Below are 17,207 nucleotides of genomic sequence, written 5' to 3'. Positions count from 1 at the left end.
GTAATTAATTAAGAGTTGTTTAGTTCAGTCATTGCAGATGAGAGATTAAGGTTTTTGTGTGCTTTGGTAAATATATAAAGGTAAACTTGTGTTAAATGTAAATTTAGTGATGTATGTTTGTATTTATTGAATTTGTAATGAAATGTTTCGAGTTTGTATGAATATTCGATATGTTGCTGTACTTTTGTTTGTGGCTTTATATGAATATTCTTTGAATTATTACATTTGAACTGTTACATTTGTATTGTAATTAAATGTTGATTCATCGATTCGCTGTGTAACAAGGACAAATAAAATTTGATTATCATTTAAATGTTTTATTTGTGTTTCAATATGAACTCATTCTAAGGATCGAACGGTTATTAGAACTTAGAATGATTTCTGTTTAATAATAACTTGCGGAATACAATTTGCAGCTTCATGGGAATGCTGCTTTGAAATTTTTATTTATTTTTTGACCTTTGACATTGAAGGATGACGTTGACCTTGAACTTCCACCACTCAAAATATGCAGCTTCATGAGAACGCCGCTTTGATTTTTTATATATATTTTTTTACCGTTGACATCGAAGGACGACCTTGACCTTGAACTTCTACCACTCAAAATGTGCAGCTTCATGGGATACACATGCATGCCAAATATCAAGTTGCTATCTTCAATATTGAAAATGTTATGGCCAATGTTAAAGTTTTCCGACGGACAGACGCCATATATTTGACATTGGACATTGGAAGATGACCTTGACCTTTCCCCACTCAAAATGTCCAGCTCCATGAGATACACATGCATGCCAAATATCAAGTTGCTATCTTCAATAGTGAAAAAGTTATGGACAATGTTAAAATTTTTGAATGGACGGACAGACGCCATATATTAGACATTTGACCTTGAAGGATGACCTTCACCTTCACCTTTCACCACTCAAAATGTGCTGGCTGAGCTCCGTGAGATGCACATGCATGCCAAATATCAAGTTGCTATCTTCAATATTGAACAAGATGTGTTTGTGAAACACTATGTCCCCGTATATGACGTTTGACCTTGGAGGATGACCTTGACCTTGACCCTTCACCACTCAAAATGTGCAGCTCCATGAGATACACATGCATGCCAAATATAAAATTGCTAGCTTCAATATTGCAGAAGTGACATTACATGAGCAATTTTGACCCATATATTTGACCTTGAAGGATGACCTTGACCTTTCACCACTCAAAATGTGCAGCTCCATGAGATACACATGCATGCCAAATATCAAGTTGCTATCTTCAATATTGCAAAAGTACTCATAAAATGAGCGATTTTGGCCACATATATTTGACCTCTGACCTTGAAGGATGACCTTGACCTTTCACCACTCAAAATGTGCAGCTCCATGAGATACACATGCATGCCAAATATCAAATTGCTATCTTGAATATTGAAATATTGCAAAAGTGTGCATTAAATGAGCGATTTTGACCCATATATTTGACCTTTGACCTTGAAGGATGACCTTGACCTTTCACCACTCAAAATGTGCAGCTCCATGAGATACATATGCAAATATCAAGTTGCTATCTTCAATATTGCAAAAGTTATGTAAATGTTAAAGTTGGCGCAAACCAACCAACAGACAAACCAACAGACCAACCAACAGACAGGGCAAAAACTACTATAGTGGGGGAGATACAAAGTTATGGCCATTAAAGTTTTCGGACGGACGGACTGAAATACACACATACTAACATACTGACGGACAGTTCAACTGCTATATGCCACCCTACCGTGGGCATAAAAAGATCATCAGAGACAGCACTTTAAGTGTGTATGGATTGTTTTGTTTGAACTATGTCTCATCTAAGTGTGTATGGATTGTTTTGTTTGAAATATGTCTCATCTAAGTGTGTATGGATTGTTTTGTTTGAACTATGTCTCATCGAAAGGAAAATCAAGTTTAGGCGGAAACTGTTGCTCCTGATTAGCCTGTGCAAACTGCAGAGGAAAATCTGGGACGACACTTTACGTACATGGATTAAGCCCTGTTTTCCCAGAAAGTGGCTCGTATGGTCTAAAATGACTTCTATTTTCAGTGAAACACAATAAGGTACAACTTACGATGGTTTCTTCCCTATGGCTATCTTGCACTTGTTGAGCATTCCTTCGACGTTTTCCTTAATAAGTAAAACATAAAAAAAACTTCAATTAAACTAATTCATAAAATACCCAAGTATTTGCAATTACACTTCTGTTAACAGTAACCAAAAGACTTTCCACATTGAGCAGCATTTTGGAGAGACAAAAATGCTAAAAACACTGACACTTAAAGTGCCAATGATAGTTTATTTCAGTTATCACAATTTATTAACTTTATAAGGTACATGTATAAAGATTTTAAAAGGATTTTAAATTGGTCAGTTTTATTTTTGCTAGCTGTGGGTGTAGCTGTTGTTGTTTTTCTCTCCAAAAATGTCAGCACATTCTGTGAGATGTCTGCTGTTATTTCACTGCAGAAATGTCATATTTTATCATTAGGTATAAAAGAAATCATTATAATACTGCATTATCATGGGATGGACAATTTTTGGAAATAAATCAGGGACAAAGCAATAAAGTAATAAATAAGGTAGGGTTAATAATTATACTAATTTTGATACTTTTGTTAATTATGTAATTTCAAACCTTTGGTATGCATAGAGAATAGGAAACTTTTTTTTTAATTAGGATTTCATTTTTTGACATGTATAATAAACAATTTTGCTTATTGTCCAGAAAGTACAGTAATACAAGATCTTTAATACCTTCTTTGTGGATCTCTTAGCATTAAGCTTCATCCAGATAATACACAATACAAAATTTCATGCAGAAAACATGTGACTATCTGAAGTTAGGATAAGACAACCAACAGACAAGTATTTTCTGAACATTCCAAATCCATGGTTGATTGTTAAACTGTTGCTACAGCTAAACAATTGCTTTAAAATAGTTTTGCACGTAAACTCTTGAACTCTGTTAACCGCGAAACTTGGATTCATTTAAATTCGTTCACATGAATTTTGGTACATTTTTAATAAAGTTTGTAATATTTGTTGTATCTTAATTTCCTGGATTTTTTCATAATGACTGATAAAGATGATTTTAACGTTCATTAACGTTGACCCATGAAAATCCAAGAACATTTCACACAAACACTATTGGTTATACTGTACCAGGTAAGAAGTAAATGAAATTCTAAGGGTTTCAAAATGGCAGAGGGTCAACTGCTAAACATGTGTCTTCACTTTTGAAACTTTTTGGTACAATGTTTTCCCTAAAATTGATGGAAATGGTGCATACATTTTTTGTAAGCAGATTTCTTATATTTAACTTCACATAATACATGTTGCAACATTCATGCATAATTATACAGTTCATTCATCATTCATAAATTATAGACTGCATATATTAGAAAATGTTCATGCTAAACATTGTCATCTATTGCCACAATATTAAATAATATGAGCCTCTTTCTGTGAAAAGGGGGTTTAAAGCATGTGCATAGTGTCATCCCAGATTAGCCTTTGAAGTCCACACAGGCTAATGTGGGACAAAAACTTTCCGCTTTAATATTTTTTATTTTAAGAAAGTCTCTTCTTGGCAAAAATCTAGTTCAGGCCGAAAGTGTAGTCCCTGATTAACTGTGCCGACTGCACAGGCTAATCTGGGAGGGCACTTTACGCACATGCCTTAATGCCCCGTTTCACAGAGCACGGCTCATATATTTCACAAAACTTTCATGCCATGCACATGATGCAGCAGCTTTATCAAATAATAAATTAATTCATGCTGGTGTGTGCAAAAATGTTAGATTTGCTATAATGAAACACATAAATATATAAGTGTGTATTAATAATAATAACACATGAGTTAGTATTTTTTAACAGATAACCAACCAAATTATTTTTCATTTGATTTTCAACCTAATCATTGGAAAGTAATTTGATTTCCAATCTAATTATTGTTAAGTCATTGGATTTCTAACATAATTATAGTTAAGTCATTTGATTTCCAACCTAATCATTGTCAAGTCATTTGATTTCAAACCTAATCATTTTGTAAAGTCATTTGATTTCCAACCTAATCATTGCTAATTCATTTGATTTCCAACCTAATCATTGTTAATTCATTTGATTTCCAGCCTAATCATTGTTAATTCATTTGATTTCCAGCTTAATCATTGTTAATTCATTTGATTTCCAGCCTAATCATTGTTAAGTCAGTTGATTTCCAACATAATCATTGTTAAGTCATTTCCAAACCTATAATTGTTTTATCAGTTGATTTTCAACCTAATCATTGTTAAGTCATTTGACTTCCAACCTAATCATTGTTAAGTCATTTGATTTCCAATCTTATCATTGTTATTAAGTCATTTGATTTCCAACCTAATAATTGTTAAGTCATTTGATTTCCAACCTTATCATTGTTAAGTCATTTGATTTCCAAACTTATCATTGTTAAGTCATTTGATTTCCAACCTAATCATTGTTAAGTCATTTGATTTCCAACCTTACATGTATCATTGTTATTAGGTCATTTGATTTCCAACCTAATCATTGTTAAGTCATTTGATTTCCAACCTAATCATTGTTATGTCATTTGATTTCCAACCTTATCATTGTTATTAAGTCATTTGATTTCCAACCTTATAATTGTTAAGTCATTTGATTTCCAACCTTATCATTGTTATTAAGTCATTGATTTCCAACCTTATCATTGTTATTAAGTCATTTGATTTCCAACATAATCATTGTTAAGTCATTTCCAAACTTATAATTGTTTATCAGTTGATTTCTAGCCTTATCTTGTTAAGTCATTTGATTTCCATATCCTACAAATAACCCCTTGAAGTGTGCAAAGTATTGGCATAAACTGTGGTGCTAAAACATTAGTCTGTTTGCAAAAATGTGATATTAAAACTGGGTAAATGACTTTTTCTATAGAAATCAGGTTACAAAACATATTGAGAAATCATCACTCAAGGGGAGCAATAAAACAGTTCTTTACATGAGTGTTTAAAAAAGTTGTGTGTTGTCTCTCTTAATGGTGTTGGGTTACAATAAAAGATTTAACATGACCACTTTTGTACAAATTAAATAGTTTGTGGGGGTTTAACTTTCACATGATATTTGTTACTGGGCCAAACTCCAGACTTTTTTTTTAGTCGCTTTAAATACAAAAGTATTCACTGTTGATGCTCAATGACTTTGATTCTTGTAATTTGTATTTTTGGCGTTCAATACTACACAAAGGATATGGGCCGCACTCTGTGAAAAAGCGGTTTAATGCATGTGCCTACAGTGTCGTCCAAGATTCGCCTGTGCAGTTCGCACAGGCTAATCAGGGAGAAAACTTTCCGTTTTTATTGAAATTTTATTTCAAGCAAGACTCTTATTGCCAACAATCCAGTTTAGGCAGAAAGTCTCGTCCCTGATAAGCCTATGTAGACTGCACAGGCTAATCTGACACGACACTTAACCTACATGCATTAAACCCCTTTTTCACAGAGCGCGGCTCATACTCTTCTGTTAGCAAGAGGCCAGCACTAAATATATGAGTGATTTCAGGACTACTAAGTTACAACCAACTTAAGTAAGTACGTTTGTACATTCTTAAAATGTAAGCATGTATGACTATGTTTGTAATGCAACATTGACCTAGGCTACAAGACATTAGTGAAGATAAAACATCATTGAAACATACATGTCAGCTGGTTTGTTAGTAATTAGTTAGCACTTACATCTGGCAAGATAGGTAACTCTAAATAAAAACATAATGCTGCCACATGGATAACCTCCCTTTTCTTGTTATTTCTTCAATACAGTCTCGAGGCAAAAATAAAATAACAAACAAAAAAGTATTTAAAAAACCACAACCATATACACTAAACATCGCTTAAACACTGAAATGTGACTTACGTTAATATTTACATAGTTGTGAAGGGAGTTAATAGATTCGTTTGATTCTCGTCTACCATCTTGGATAGCGTCTAGATGTTATAATCATAAACAGGCGGCATAAAAAACATTTTCTTGAATAAGTTGTATTGTATACCCACTTAATGCACATTAAAAGCTCTTGAATAATCTGGAGTGATATTTTTTCTTAATTACATCAAGAACACTGCCTTCGATATGACAATACCAGTTTATTTTAACCAATAACATTTTTTAAACTACAGCAAAAAATAGCGTTCCGAACTGTTTACCAATGTTTCAAATAATGTTCAATAATGCTATTGAATATGATGTAGAAAAGAACGATAAACAAGAATTGGAATACCAATATATTACTTATGACACAAGCACCTAAAAGCTACCCCAAAACCATAATGCTTCTAAAGATGCTAAGTTTATGAAAATTGTAAGTAAATATTATTTATTAATGATTTCCCTGCTGATGGTAAAAATGGCAAGTGTAAACAAAATATTAAATGTATATAAGTATTACCAATATATGCACTATGCTCTGTGAAAAGAGGGTTTAATGCATGTGTGTCACTTTACGCACATGCATTAAACCCCCTTTTCACAGAGCACAGGTCATATTCAAAGTAATAAGCAATAAAGATATAGATCAAAAAGGCACAGGATGGCACTCAAAAAGGGAAGGGTGGGAAACCAAAACGAAATAACTTCTTAGGTATAACTTCTTACAAGTTAAGCCTTTACCTCTTAGATACATGTACGTATTTTGACGCATGTGTGGTCCTTTAGAAAGTTAAATTTAATTAAAGGCCTTTCTTACTAGATTCAAGTTTTAAATGCTTTAATTCAAAAACTAAGATACTGATGAGCAGCAAATAAGCAGTTACTCACAGGCTGTTCTGGTTTTATGCTGTTTGCACATAGCCATTTTCACTTTGCCTCTGAGTGGGAAAGGGTTAATAAACCTAAGGCATTTCTAAGTGCAACAATTGTTCTTAATGTTTTTGAGCGTGGTCTTTACATTCGCTATTGAATATTTGCAAAAATACATTTCCTTCAATAAGTCTCCCAAAGCATAGTGTACAAATAAAACTTCAGATAAATCGCTATCATATATAGACAGTATAGACAGGATAAAATGTCAGGGACTACACGTTCGCTTTTATTGTATTTTTCATTTAAAGGAAATATCTTCTAGTGAAAAATCAAGTTTAGATAGAAATTAAATTGTCGTCCCTAATTAGCCTGAGTGGACTGCACAGGCTAATCCGAGATGACACTTTATGCACCTGCATGCCATTAAACCCTGTTTTCATATTAAGTGCTATGAAGAACATTAAGTAAACAAGGGCTGTTTGTTAAACATGCATGTCCCCCATATGGGCTGTAAGTTGTAGTGGCAGCCATTGTGTGAATAAGTTTTGTGTCACTGTGACCTTGGCCTTTGACCTAGTGACCTGAAAATCAATAGGGGTCATCTGCTAGTCATGATCAATGTACCTATAAAGTTTCATGATCCTAGGCCTAATTATTCTTGAGTTATCATCAGGAAACCATTTTACTGTTTCAAGTCACTGAGACCTTACCTTTGACCTAGTGACCTGAAAATCAATAGGGGTCATCTAGCTGCCAGTCATGATCAATGTACCTATGAAGTTTCATGATCTTAGGCGTAAGCATTCTTGAGTTATCATCCGGAAACCATTTTACTGTTTCGAGTAACTGTGACCTTGACCTTTGACCTAGTGACCTGAAAATCGATAGGAATCATTTGCCAGTCATGATCAATGTATCTATGAAGTTTCATGATCCTAGGCGTAAGCATTCTTGAGTTATCATCCGGAAACCATTTTACTATTTCAAGTCACTGTGAACTTGAACTTTGACCTAGTGACCTGAAAATCAATAGGGGTCATTTGCCGGTCATGATCAATGTACCTATGAAGTTTCATGATCCTAGGCGTAAGCATTATTGAGTTATCATCCGGAAACCATTTTACTATTTCAAGTCACTGTCCTTGACCTTTGACCTAGTGACCTGAAAACAATAGGGGTCATCTGCCAGTCATGATCAATGAACCTATGAAGTTTCATGATCCTAGACCTAAGCGTTCTTGAGTTATCATCCGGAAACCATCTGGTGGACGGACTGACCAACCAACTGACCGACCGACCGACATGTGCAAAACAATATACCCCCTCTTCTTTGAAGGGGGCATAATAATAGCTTTCCTTTAAGGTACGTTTGCTGGAGCATGTTTAAGAATTTCAAATTAAGGAAATATTATTTTATTCCCTGTAATAAAATGGACACAAATCTATTTCATTTTAATTTGTTATTGCGTGAAAACATATTATTTTAAATTATGTTCTCTAAAGAAATAAGAAGATAGCATCTAAATGGCTAACACTTTGAAAACAATCAAAGGCTACATGGGCAGAAACAATGCACATCTAAAAGCGACAATATCTAAAGCTACCATAAACAACATTGTTTTAATATTTTCAGTTCTTTTTTTCTTCTATTTTTTACAAAAATAGATTTCATATGAAACTGGTGATTTACATATCTATCTTAAATACATAAGTATAACACCCTACTAAAATTTAACATTGAAGATTTCCTCTAATTCTTACATTACCGGGAAAGTCTCATTTACTAATCCCGAGTGTACTTTGTCCAGGGTTTTCCATGGAAATCCATGGAAAATATGAGGCTGGAGTATTCGGACTAAGTTTCCAGCCTTTTCCAGCGTCAATATTTAAAAAAAAAGGGTGGAAAATTGTCCATGGTATGTGGAAATAGCCTGGAATAGTTTCCATGGTTTTCCAGGCTCCCTGGAATAATTACCATGGAACAATTTCCAGGGTTTTCCAGCCAGCTTGGAATAAATACCGTCCGAATACTCCATGTAATCTGGAAAACCATGGATTAATTTCCAGGGTTTTCCAGATTACATGGAGTATTCAGACGGTATTTTTTCCATGCTGGCTGGAAAACCCTGGAAAATGTTCCAGGGTTTTTCCATGTTTAATATTCCATGGATGCCTGGTATAACATGGAAAATTGTCCTGAGTTTACCATGGTCACTGAATAGAAAAAGAAATTTCTGGTCTAAAAACAATATTCATGTATTAAATGAATACAATACTCACAGCTTAAGTAAATCATAATTTAAGGTTAGATTAAAACAAAAAAAAAATCAACATAATGCCTTAGTTTCTTCGATGTATTATTTTGTTCACAATTCATCAAAATATAACATCAGATTACAAATTGTGTTACATTTATTTAACAAATTATTCAGATCAAACAAGTGTTGTTTAATACATGCTTACAAAGCCTCTAGGTCCATTATCATAAATCAGGCCCTTACATAACAGAACAGGCGCTACTTTAAAAGTTAAAAAGTATAATGCAACCTTCACAACATGCATTCAAAGTAACAAAATACAAGCAAGTCAAGTAATATACAGTAACAATTCACGAACCCTGTACAAACGATATACAAGAAACAAAATGAAAAATTTAAGTTATTTTAGCTGCTTCATGTATGTCACAATATATGTAGCTGCCCATGAGCACAAGGATACTATTTTTATGTCCCCCACTATAGTAGTGGGGGACATATTGTTTTTGCCCTGTCTGTTGGTTGGTCTGTTGGTTGGTTGGTTTGCGCCAACTTTTAACATTTTGCAATAACTTTTGCTATATTGAATATAGCAACTTGATATTTGGCATGCATGTGTATCTCATGGAGCTGCACATTTTGAGTGGTGAAAGGTCAAGGTCATCCTTCAAGGTCAGAGGTCAAATATATGTTGCCCAAATCGCTTATTTTATGAATACTTTTGCAATATTGAAGATAGCAACTTGATATTTGGCATGCATGTGTATCTCATGGAGCTGCACATTTTGAGTGGTGAAAGGTCAAGGTCATCCTTCAAGGTCAGAGGTCAAATATATGTGGCCCAAATCGCTTATTTTATTAATCCTTTTGCAATATTGAAGATAGCAACTTGATATTTGGCATGCATGTGTAACTTATGGAGCTGCACATTTTGAGTGGTGAAAGGTCAAGGTCAACCTTCAAGGTCAGAGGTCAAATATATGTGGCCCAAATCACTTATTTTATGAAAAGTTTTGCAATATTGAAGATAGCAACTTGATATTTGGCATGCATGTGTAACTGATGGAGCTGCACATTTTGAGTGGTGAAAGGTAAAGGTCATCCTTCTAGGTCAAATATATGGGTCAAAATTGCTCATGTAATGTAACTTCTGCAATATTGAAGCTAGCAATTTTATATTTGACATGCATGTGTATCTTATGGAGCTGCACATTTTGAGTGGTGAAGGGTCAAGGTCAAGGTCATTCTTCAAGGTCAAACATCATATAGGGGGACATTGTGTTTTACAAACACATCTTGTTCTCAGCTACTTTCACTTTAATGCAATTTAGGTGCTTAATTTCATTAAAATACTTTTATATAATTTTATTGTTCAAAGAAATTCAGAACATAATGCATGTACATGTATTACTTTCCAAGTGACAATTTAAAATGTAATTGCAAGTCTAAAACTTGTGTAGGCAGCTTAGTAAATTATAAGTACCCAGGTGGGATAAAATTACAGTTTTTTAAAACTTTTTAGTTAATTAGCTGGGCTTCAGTAGGTCGTGGATCTTTTATAGAACTTGTACTGCTGTTATACTGTACGGCTCCTGCATGATCTCTAAAAGAAAAACAAAGCAAACAATATTACAAAGAAAGTCATAACTTTTTTACATTCATCTGTAAAAGTAAATGTGCAGCAATCATATGATTGAATATCTATACTTCAATGCTCATTCATATTTTAATCTATTTTAGATATTTCATATCACTGCTCAATTCGGTACATCTGGCTTTTTTGTATTTGAGCGAACATTTACGATCCTAAGTAGTTAGCAATTATTTCTTTTCCATTTACTGAAATTTATTCTCTTAAAGTTTGCAAGCTTTAATCTACTTGCAAACAGGCAACCACACAGGAAAACTGAGACTTTCAAGTGAATAAATTGGTGATTTAACTTATATTTTTATATGACTCTCTTTTATTTTGAAATTTATATTGTTGTTTTCTTAAATGCCCCAAAACGGGATACACTAGCATGTATCTGGAAACTCAAACATATATAGGAATTTTATATCCAGATATTGCTATATGAAAGTTATGCTAATTTGCTAATTCATATAAAAATAACCTGTAATTGAAACTAGACCAAAGTATTGGATACCAAAAAGACAAAATACTTTCAGGTGGTTAACACTAAATTACTTATATGAGCCCGGGGCATAACAATATTTACCATGAATTTGTGGCCATGTTAGTCCTCTTGGTAAATGCGCCAAAAGAGCCGCTTTGCTGTCTTGGGTTATTTCCCTGCCAAACTCTGCAGTATCTTCCATCAACTGGTCTGAGCTACAGTTAAAGCACATAATGAAAATGTATATAGAAAATAATTCAAGTATTGTTTTAAATATTTAGTAAAATGGTCTTTAAATAATAACTTACAATGAAGTTAATACATCACAAAGCATAGCATAACAAAATTTGTTGGTTTGATAAGTACAAATTTATTATTGCTATAATTAGAATGATGTGTAATTCTATTGGTATGAAAATGCAAAGTGAAACCTAAAAAACAATGCTATTGGTTTAATTAATTTATTTATAAACATTAACAGCATTAATGAGCATTGAGTTCTCGTCATGCACAGCACATAACTCCCTTAGCCTCAGTTCCCTAGCCATGCATTATAAACTTCCAATACTACATTCAAGCTTATTAATATCTCCACATAGGACTTCCTTTATCAAGCTGCAAACTGCACTTAGTGAAAATGTGTGTGACAGCTGCTTTTAAACTTCTATATTTGCCATACCTTTACCTAAAATGTCACAATGATGACATAACAAGAATAAATTTAAAGGAATATTTAGAAATAATGAAAAGCACAAACCTTCAGTTGTTGTTCTATTCCTAGACAGACTTCTAAAACACTTGTATGCATCACTTTTTAACAACATTTCATGTCACTTTCCAAATGATATCCACATTATTATTTTAAGAAATTCTTGTTAATGGAAAAACTCATTAACTCTACTGTTTGAGAAATTACATTAACTTCATATTAACGACAAGTTTAACCTGAATATTTTCTCCAGAATTTCAATCTAACAGGTAAACTTTCTGTATTTGAACTCAGCCAATCAGAAAAGGCTGTGATATTTTTTAACAAATAGATTAGCCGCAGACATATCTGACTCACACACAGGCATCTCTGATAGTTTGTTAATTGCAAACCCGGACTGTAGTTAAATATTGAGTGTGTATACACCTTGAACAGGGTTAATGAATTTAAACTTGTAGACATTGCTTTGAAAGTTACTACTATTACTTCTACTACTAATACTACTACTACTAGTACTACTACTACTACTACTACTACTACTACTACTACTACTTCTGCAAAACTACTACTACTATTACAACAGCCACAACAACAACAACAACAACAACAACAACAACAACAACTACTACTACTACTTCTACTACTACTTCTACTTCTACTACTACTACTACTACTACTACTACTACTTCTACTACTACTGCTGCTACTACTGCTACTACTACTACTACTGCTACAACTACTACTACTGCTTCAACTACTACCACTACTACTGCTACTGCTGCTGCTACTGCTGCTGCTGCTACTACTCTTGCTGCTGCTGCTACTACTACTACTGCTACTGCTGCTGCTGCTACTACTACAACTCCTGCTGCAGCAACTACTACTACTTCTGCTGCTGCTGCTGTTACTACTTCTACTACTACTACTACCACTACTACTACTACTGCTACTACTACTACTACTACCACTACTACTACTACTACTACTACTACTACTACTAGTACTTCAACTACTACTGCTACTACCACTGCTACTACTACTGCTACTGATGCTGCTGATGCTGCTACTGCTACTACTGCTGCTGCTGCTACTTCTACTACTACTACTTCTACTACTACTACTGCTGCTGCTGTTAATGCTACTTCCTTAACTACTACTACTACTGCTGCTACTAGTATTGTTATTATTATTTATACTACTATTGTAGCATTACTGCTACTATTCCTGTAAATGCTAAAACAACACAATAATAACTGCTACTACTGCTACTGTCACTTAAATTTGCACCAATAGTATAATTATCAGTAGTTTAACTGCTTGTACAACTTATACAACAACCACTTTTACTTCTACTCCTACAACATATTCTACTGCCAGCACCAGCATTACTACTTCTACTACTACTACTACTACTACTACTACTACTATAACTACTACTATTTCTGCCCAAACTATGCCCATTGTTTTATGTTTTATTCATATGTTGTGTAAATTGTTGAACTCTAGATTTACTTTGAATAAAATGTGTTGCATTTTTATAAGTTATTTTCTCCTCTTATAAAGTCTAAGTTTTTTCCAGGGTCAGCTGAAAATGTTAGAGTCTTTTCCATGTTTAAAAAATTCTATGTTCCACTTTCCATGCTATCTGGAAATATTTTCCATGGTTATCCAGCCTAAATCCAGCGTTTTCCATTCCTTTTCCATGCTTTTCCATCCAAGGCTGGAAAATGCTTGGAAAAAAAGTCCACGCTTCATGGACATTTCTAGAACAAAACCCTGGAAAACCCTGGAAACTGTTTCAAATTCCAGGGATTTCCATGGAATTCCATGTTATACCATGGATTTCCACCCTAAGTTCCATGATTACCCTGGACAATGTACACCCGGGAGTCAGCACACTAAATTCAATTGAAATGAGCTTTTTTATTATTTAAATCATTCAGTTAAAAAATGCAAAAATTGATGACCCATTATGACTTAAAAAAAATATAAGTAAAATTGATATTAAAATTATATGTTTAACATATCTGAGAAAAGAATATATATTCTCTCCAAAACGTGAAACAATAATATGAATGAGTATATAATAAGTAATAATAAGTGGATTAACAAAGGAGTATTGAAAAACAAGACTTTTTGTCTACCCTGGCGGCTATGTTTTTAAGGCACGGGGGACAAATGCAAACATGCTGACCAAAGTTGATTGGAAATAAGTGAAAATGTTGATATTTGTTTTTGTCATGTATCTGAGAAAAAAAAATCTCCAAATCACGGAACAATAATAAGAACAGCAATTGAGCTACAAACAAAAGACATGACTTTCTTTAATCTACCTCGTCTTCATCTTGTATCGATGCTTCACTACTGCTGGAACGTTCAAACAAACTTTCCTCGCTCTCACTCTCGGCAACAGTCAAGAAATCAGGCACCGAAATTGTTTCATTGAGTCTCGAAACCTCAGGCGCACTGGTGCGTTGCGGCCGTGGCGTGTCGCTCTTCTGCCTACCCCGCGCTTGACTGAGTTCGTTAGAGTCTATTTTGAACCAAGGTACACCCACTCTGGGCAGGGTAGCCATCTTGTTGACTGCCATTATTCTCTGTATTCACTTTTCTCAACACTCTATATGAATTAAAATTGCTTTTCTCCGTATTCTCTTTTGTTAACACTCTTAATGATTCAAAATTGATTCAAAATTGTTTCAGGTTCCTATTCAACATCCAAGAGATGAATTGAAACTTGTGAGTAATCCTAACTTGTGATGAAAATATAACTAAAAATGTTTACTGCAAAGGACTCTTCTGTTTGTGCAATTTTTCATTGACTAAAAGTTAAAAAAATTGTTTCGAGTAATGCAAAATTACAAATTGCCCACATTAATTTTGATAGCTGTACATTTGCTGATTTTACATCAAACTTAAATAATTTACAACACCAACTACATGTATTGTCTACATAAACACAAATCACTTGTCTACTCAGTGCTTGAATTCTAAATAACTTTTTAAAACTGGCACACTAACTTATATACCAAACACTTAATAGCAATTTTTACAAAACAAAAGTTTTTTCAACTCATTCAACCAATCTTGCTAGCCCTTCACAAATTTGCCAACTGTTTCTCAGAAAATTGCCCCACAAGACGAAAGTATTGGATTCCCTACTTAATACAGTCAAGTATGTTACGTCACCACTTTTTGCAAGAGAATTTTTTTTCATTAATGAGCAACACATTAAAAATGTTGATTTGAAATGAGAATTTTTTTTTCATTAATGAGCAACACATTAAAAATGTTGATTTGAAATGACTTTAAAAGAAATATCAAATTATTCGCGATATAACTGTTTTTAAAATACCAAAGAAACATTTAAATGAAATCAACAGAATTCAATGTTCTCTGCGCTACGCAGTTTGTATAAACAAGAGGGCCATGATGGCCCTGTATCGCTCCACTGTTTTTTCTTTGCGAAAAAAAGCGTGCAATGCGCATGGGTTGAAATGTACTCAAGCATGTGACTTTTTCTTTCTATCCCTCGTCCCACTGGGGGTTTAAAGTTGGAATGGTGAGCATTTTTATATATGGAAAAAGCTACTACCTTGCTAACTAAACAGACTTAAAAGCCCGGGAATTGTTGCACAGGTCCTTTGCTTATAACGTAGGTAAATTTATGTCTCCAAAAGCTATTGTCGTTCTTTCTATTTCACATATTTTAAGATGCTGAAGATCAAATCTACGCATCTGATTTGAAACAGATTCACAAGACCAATATGAATCAAAATGCCTTAACCCTTTACCAAACGACACATTTTGGACTTTCCCAATTATGATAATCTAAAGATTATTTCTTTATATTTATAAATGTATTTAATTAAGTAATACATTTGACTTCTAAGATCAATTTATAACTTATATTAAGAAAATTATAAAATGGTCAGAAATATATATGGATTTTTGAGCAATTTACAATCATATCCACAATTCATGAGTCACGATTCACAAATGGAACAATGAATCATTAGTTATTAATCAAAGTACTGGCAGTACTGGTGTGACGATGCTTTTGAAGAGGATGGATATAAAACATCAATTTAAGTTTATCTATATCACCACAATTGTGTATGTTGATACGAACATTTGGGTACGATACAAAATTTGGGTACGAAAATTTTGGGTACGAAAACAAATTTGGTACGAAAACAATTTGCGTACGAAACATTTTTGGTACGAAAAAAAGTTTAGGGGTACGGGGAAGTAGTACCCGTGGGTAACTTGACCCATTGAGCGAAACTGGGAGGCGGGTCACATTCTTGTTCATTAAGTATGGCAATACCTTCATGAGATTCTCGAAAGTAGGTATGAGCACATAACCGGACCATGTGAGCTCAATCGTATGAGCACTTGACTATCCGAGTTCGCCCACGAACATATGGATAAGTTAACTAATAGCGAAATGACCTTATACATGTATATGCTGAAATCTAACAATTGAACGAAATATCAAACATGGTAAAATTGTACACTTAGGTGGTTGTGTAATTTCTGTTAGAATATCATATTCAATATGTAAGTTTTAAATGATTGTGCCCGCCCTTCAGTTTGTTGCCTTGTTTGAGTCTATACGTGCCTAGGCTGCGTGTGTATTTGTGTTTTTCCAAGGTAATGAGTTACCTCCGCGCTGAGGCTGCATAATGTTGGGACCCGGAGTGTGTCCAGCACTCCTACCTAATAAGATTAGATTGACGACAGTTGGGACGAATTTTGAATGATAGCTGCAATTTCCAGCTATTTGTTTTGTACTGAAATATGTTTTAATTTTTTATATGGTCAAATGCTGCGGGGGGGATGAGATTATCCGGAAAAAAACACCTGGTGACCACAAAACATACAAAATATAACATTTCGCCTGGAGCGGTAATCGAACCGGTGTCGTAAAGGTGAAAAAGCAAACGTCCTTACCACTGCGCTAGAGGGACGGACAATTACGCAAAGAAATGTTGTTTTTTATATATATATAATATAGCAGTGCAGCGTTTACAATTTGCAGGTTCGAAATCGTTCGCATTCTTTAGTTTTGTGATCACGTAAAAAGTTAATTTTACATGTTTTTATTCGCAATTTATTTACTAAATCGAGAACAAATATCAAACAAAATAGAGGAAATATATAGTTGTTTCATTGGTCCATAAAAATAAAATGGATGTAAAATTACTAATTTGAAATTAACGTTCTGATACACTTATTGAATCTGTGTCCCCAGGATATGCTGTTCTATTAATATTTACCTTTATCAACACGAACGACAAC

The 17,207-nt window shown here is 33.9% G+C and overlaps 2 protein-coding genes across 17 annotated transcripts in view; one reads left to right on the top strand and one right to left on the bottom strand.

Annotated features, from left to right (window-relative positions):
* The window catches only part of LOC127863837 (integrin alpha-V-like), a 212,646-nt gene that overhangs the window by 144,083 nt on the left and 51,356 nt on the right, over positions 1-17,207 (top strand). The gene's annotated exons all lie outside the window — the stretch shown is intronic.
* LOC127863836 (uncharacterized) overlaps positions 1-17,207 on the bottom strand; it is a 71,911-nt gene that overhangs the window by 31,686 nt on the left and 23,018 nt on the right. The window contains exon 4 of the mRNA XM_052403492.1: positions 2,099-2,154. Coding sequence (XP_052259452.1) covers positions 2,099-2,154 — 56 coding nt within the window. The remainder of the gene's footprint in view (positions 1-2,098; positions 2,155-17,207) is intronic.

Source organism: Dreissena polymorpha, unplaced genomic scaffold (genome assembly GCF_020536995.1).
Source record: "Dreissena polymorpha isolate Duluth1 unplaced genomic scaffold, UMN_Dpol_1.0 chrUn046, whole genome shotgun sequence".
NCBI classification, from domain to species: domain Eukaryota; kingdom Metazoa; phylum Mollusca; class Bivalvia; order Myida; family Dreissenidae; genus Dreissena; species Dreissena polymorpha.
This window is presented reverse-complemented; position numbering and strand designations above follow the sequence as displayed.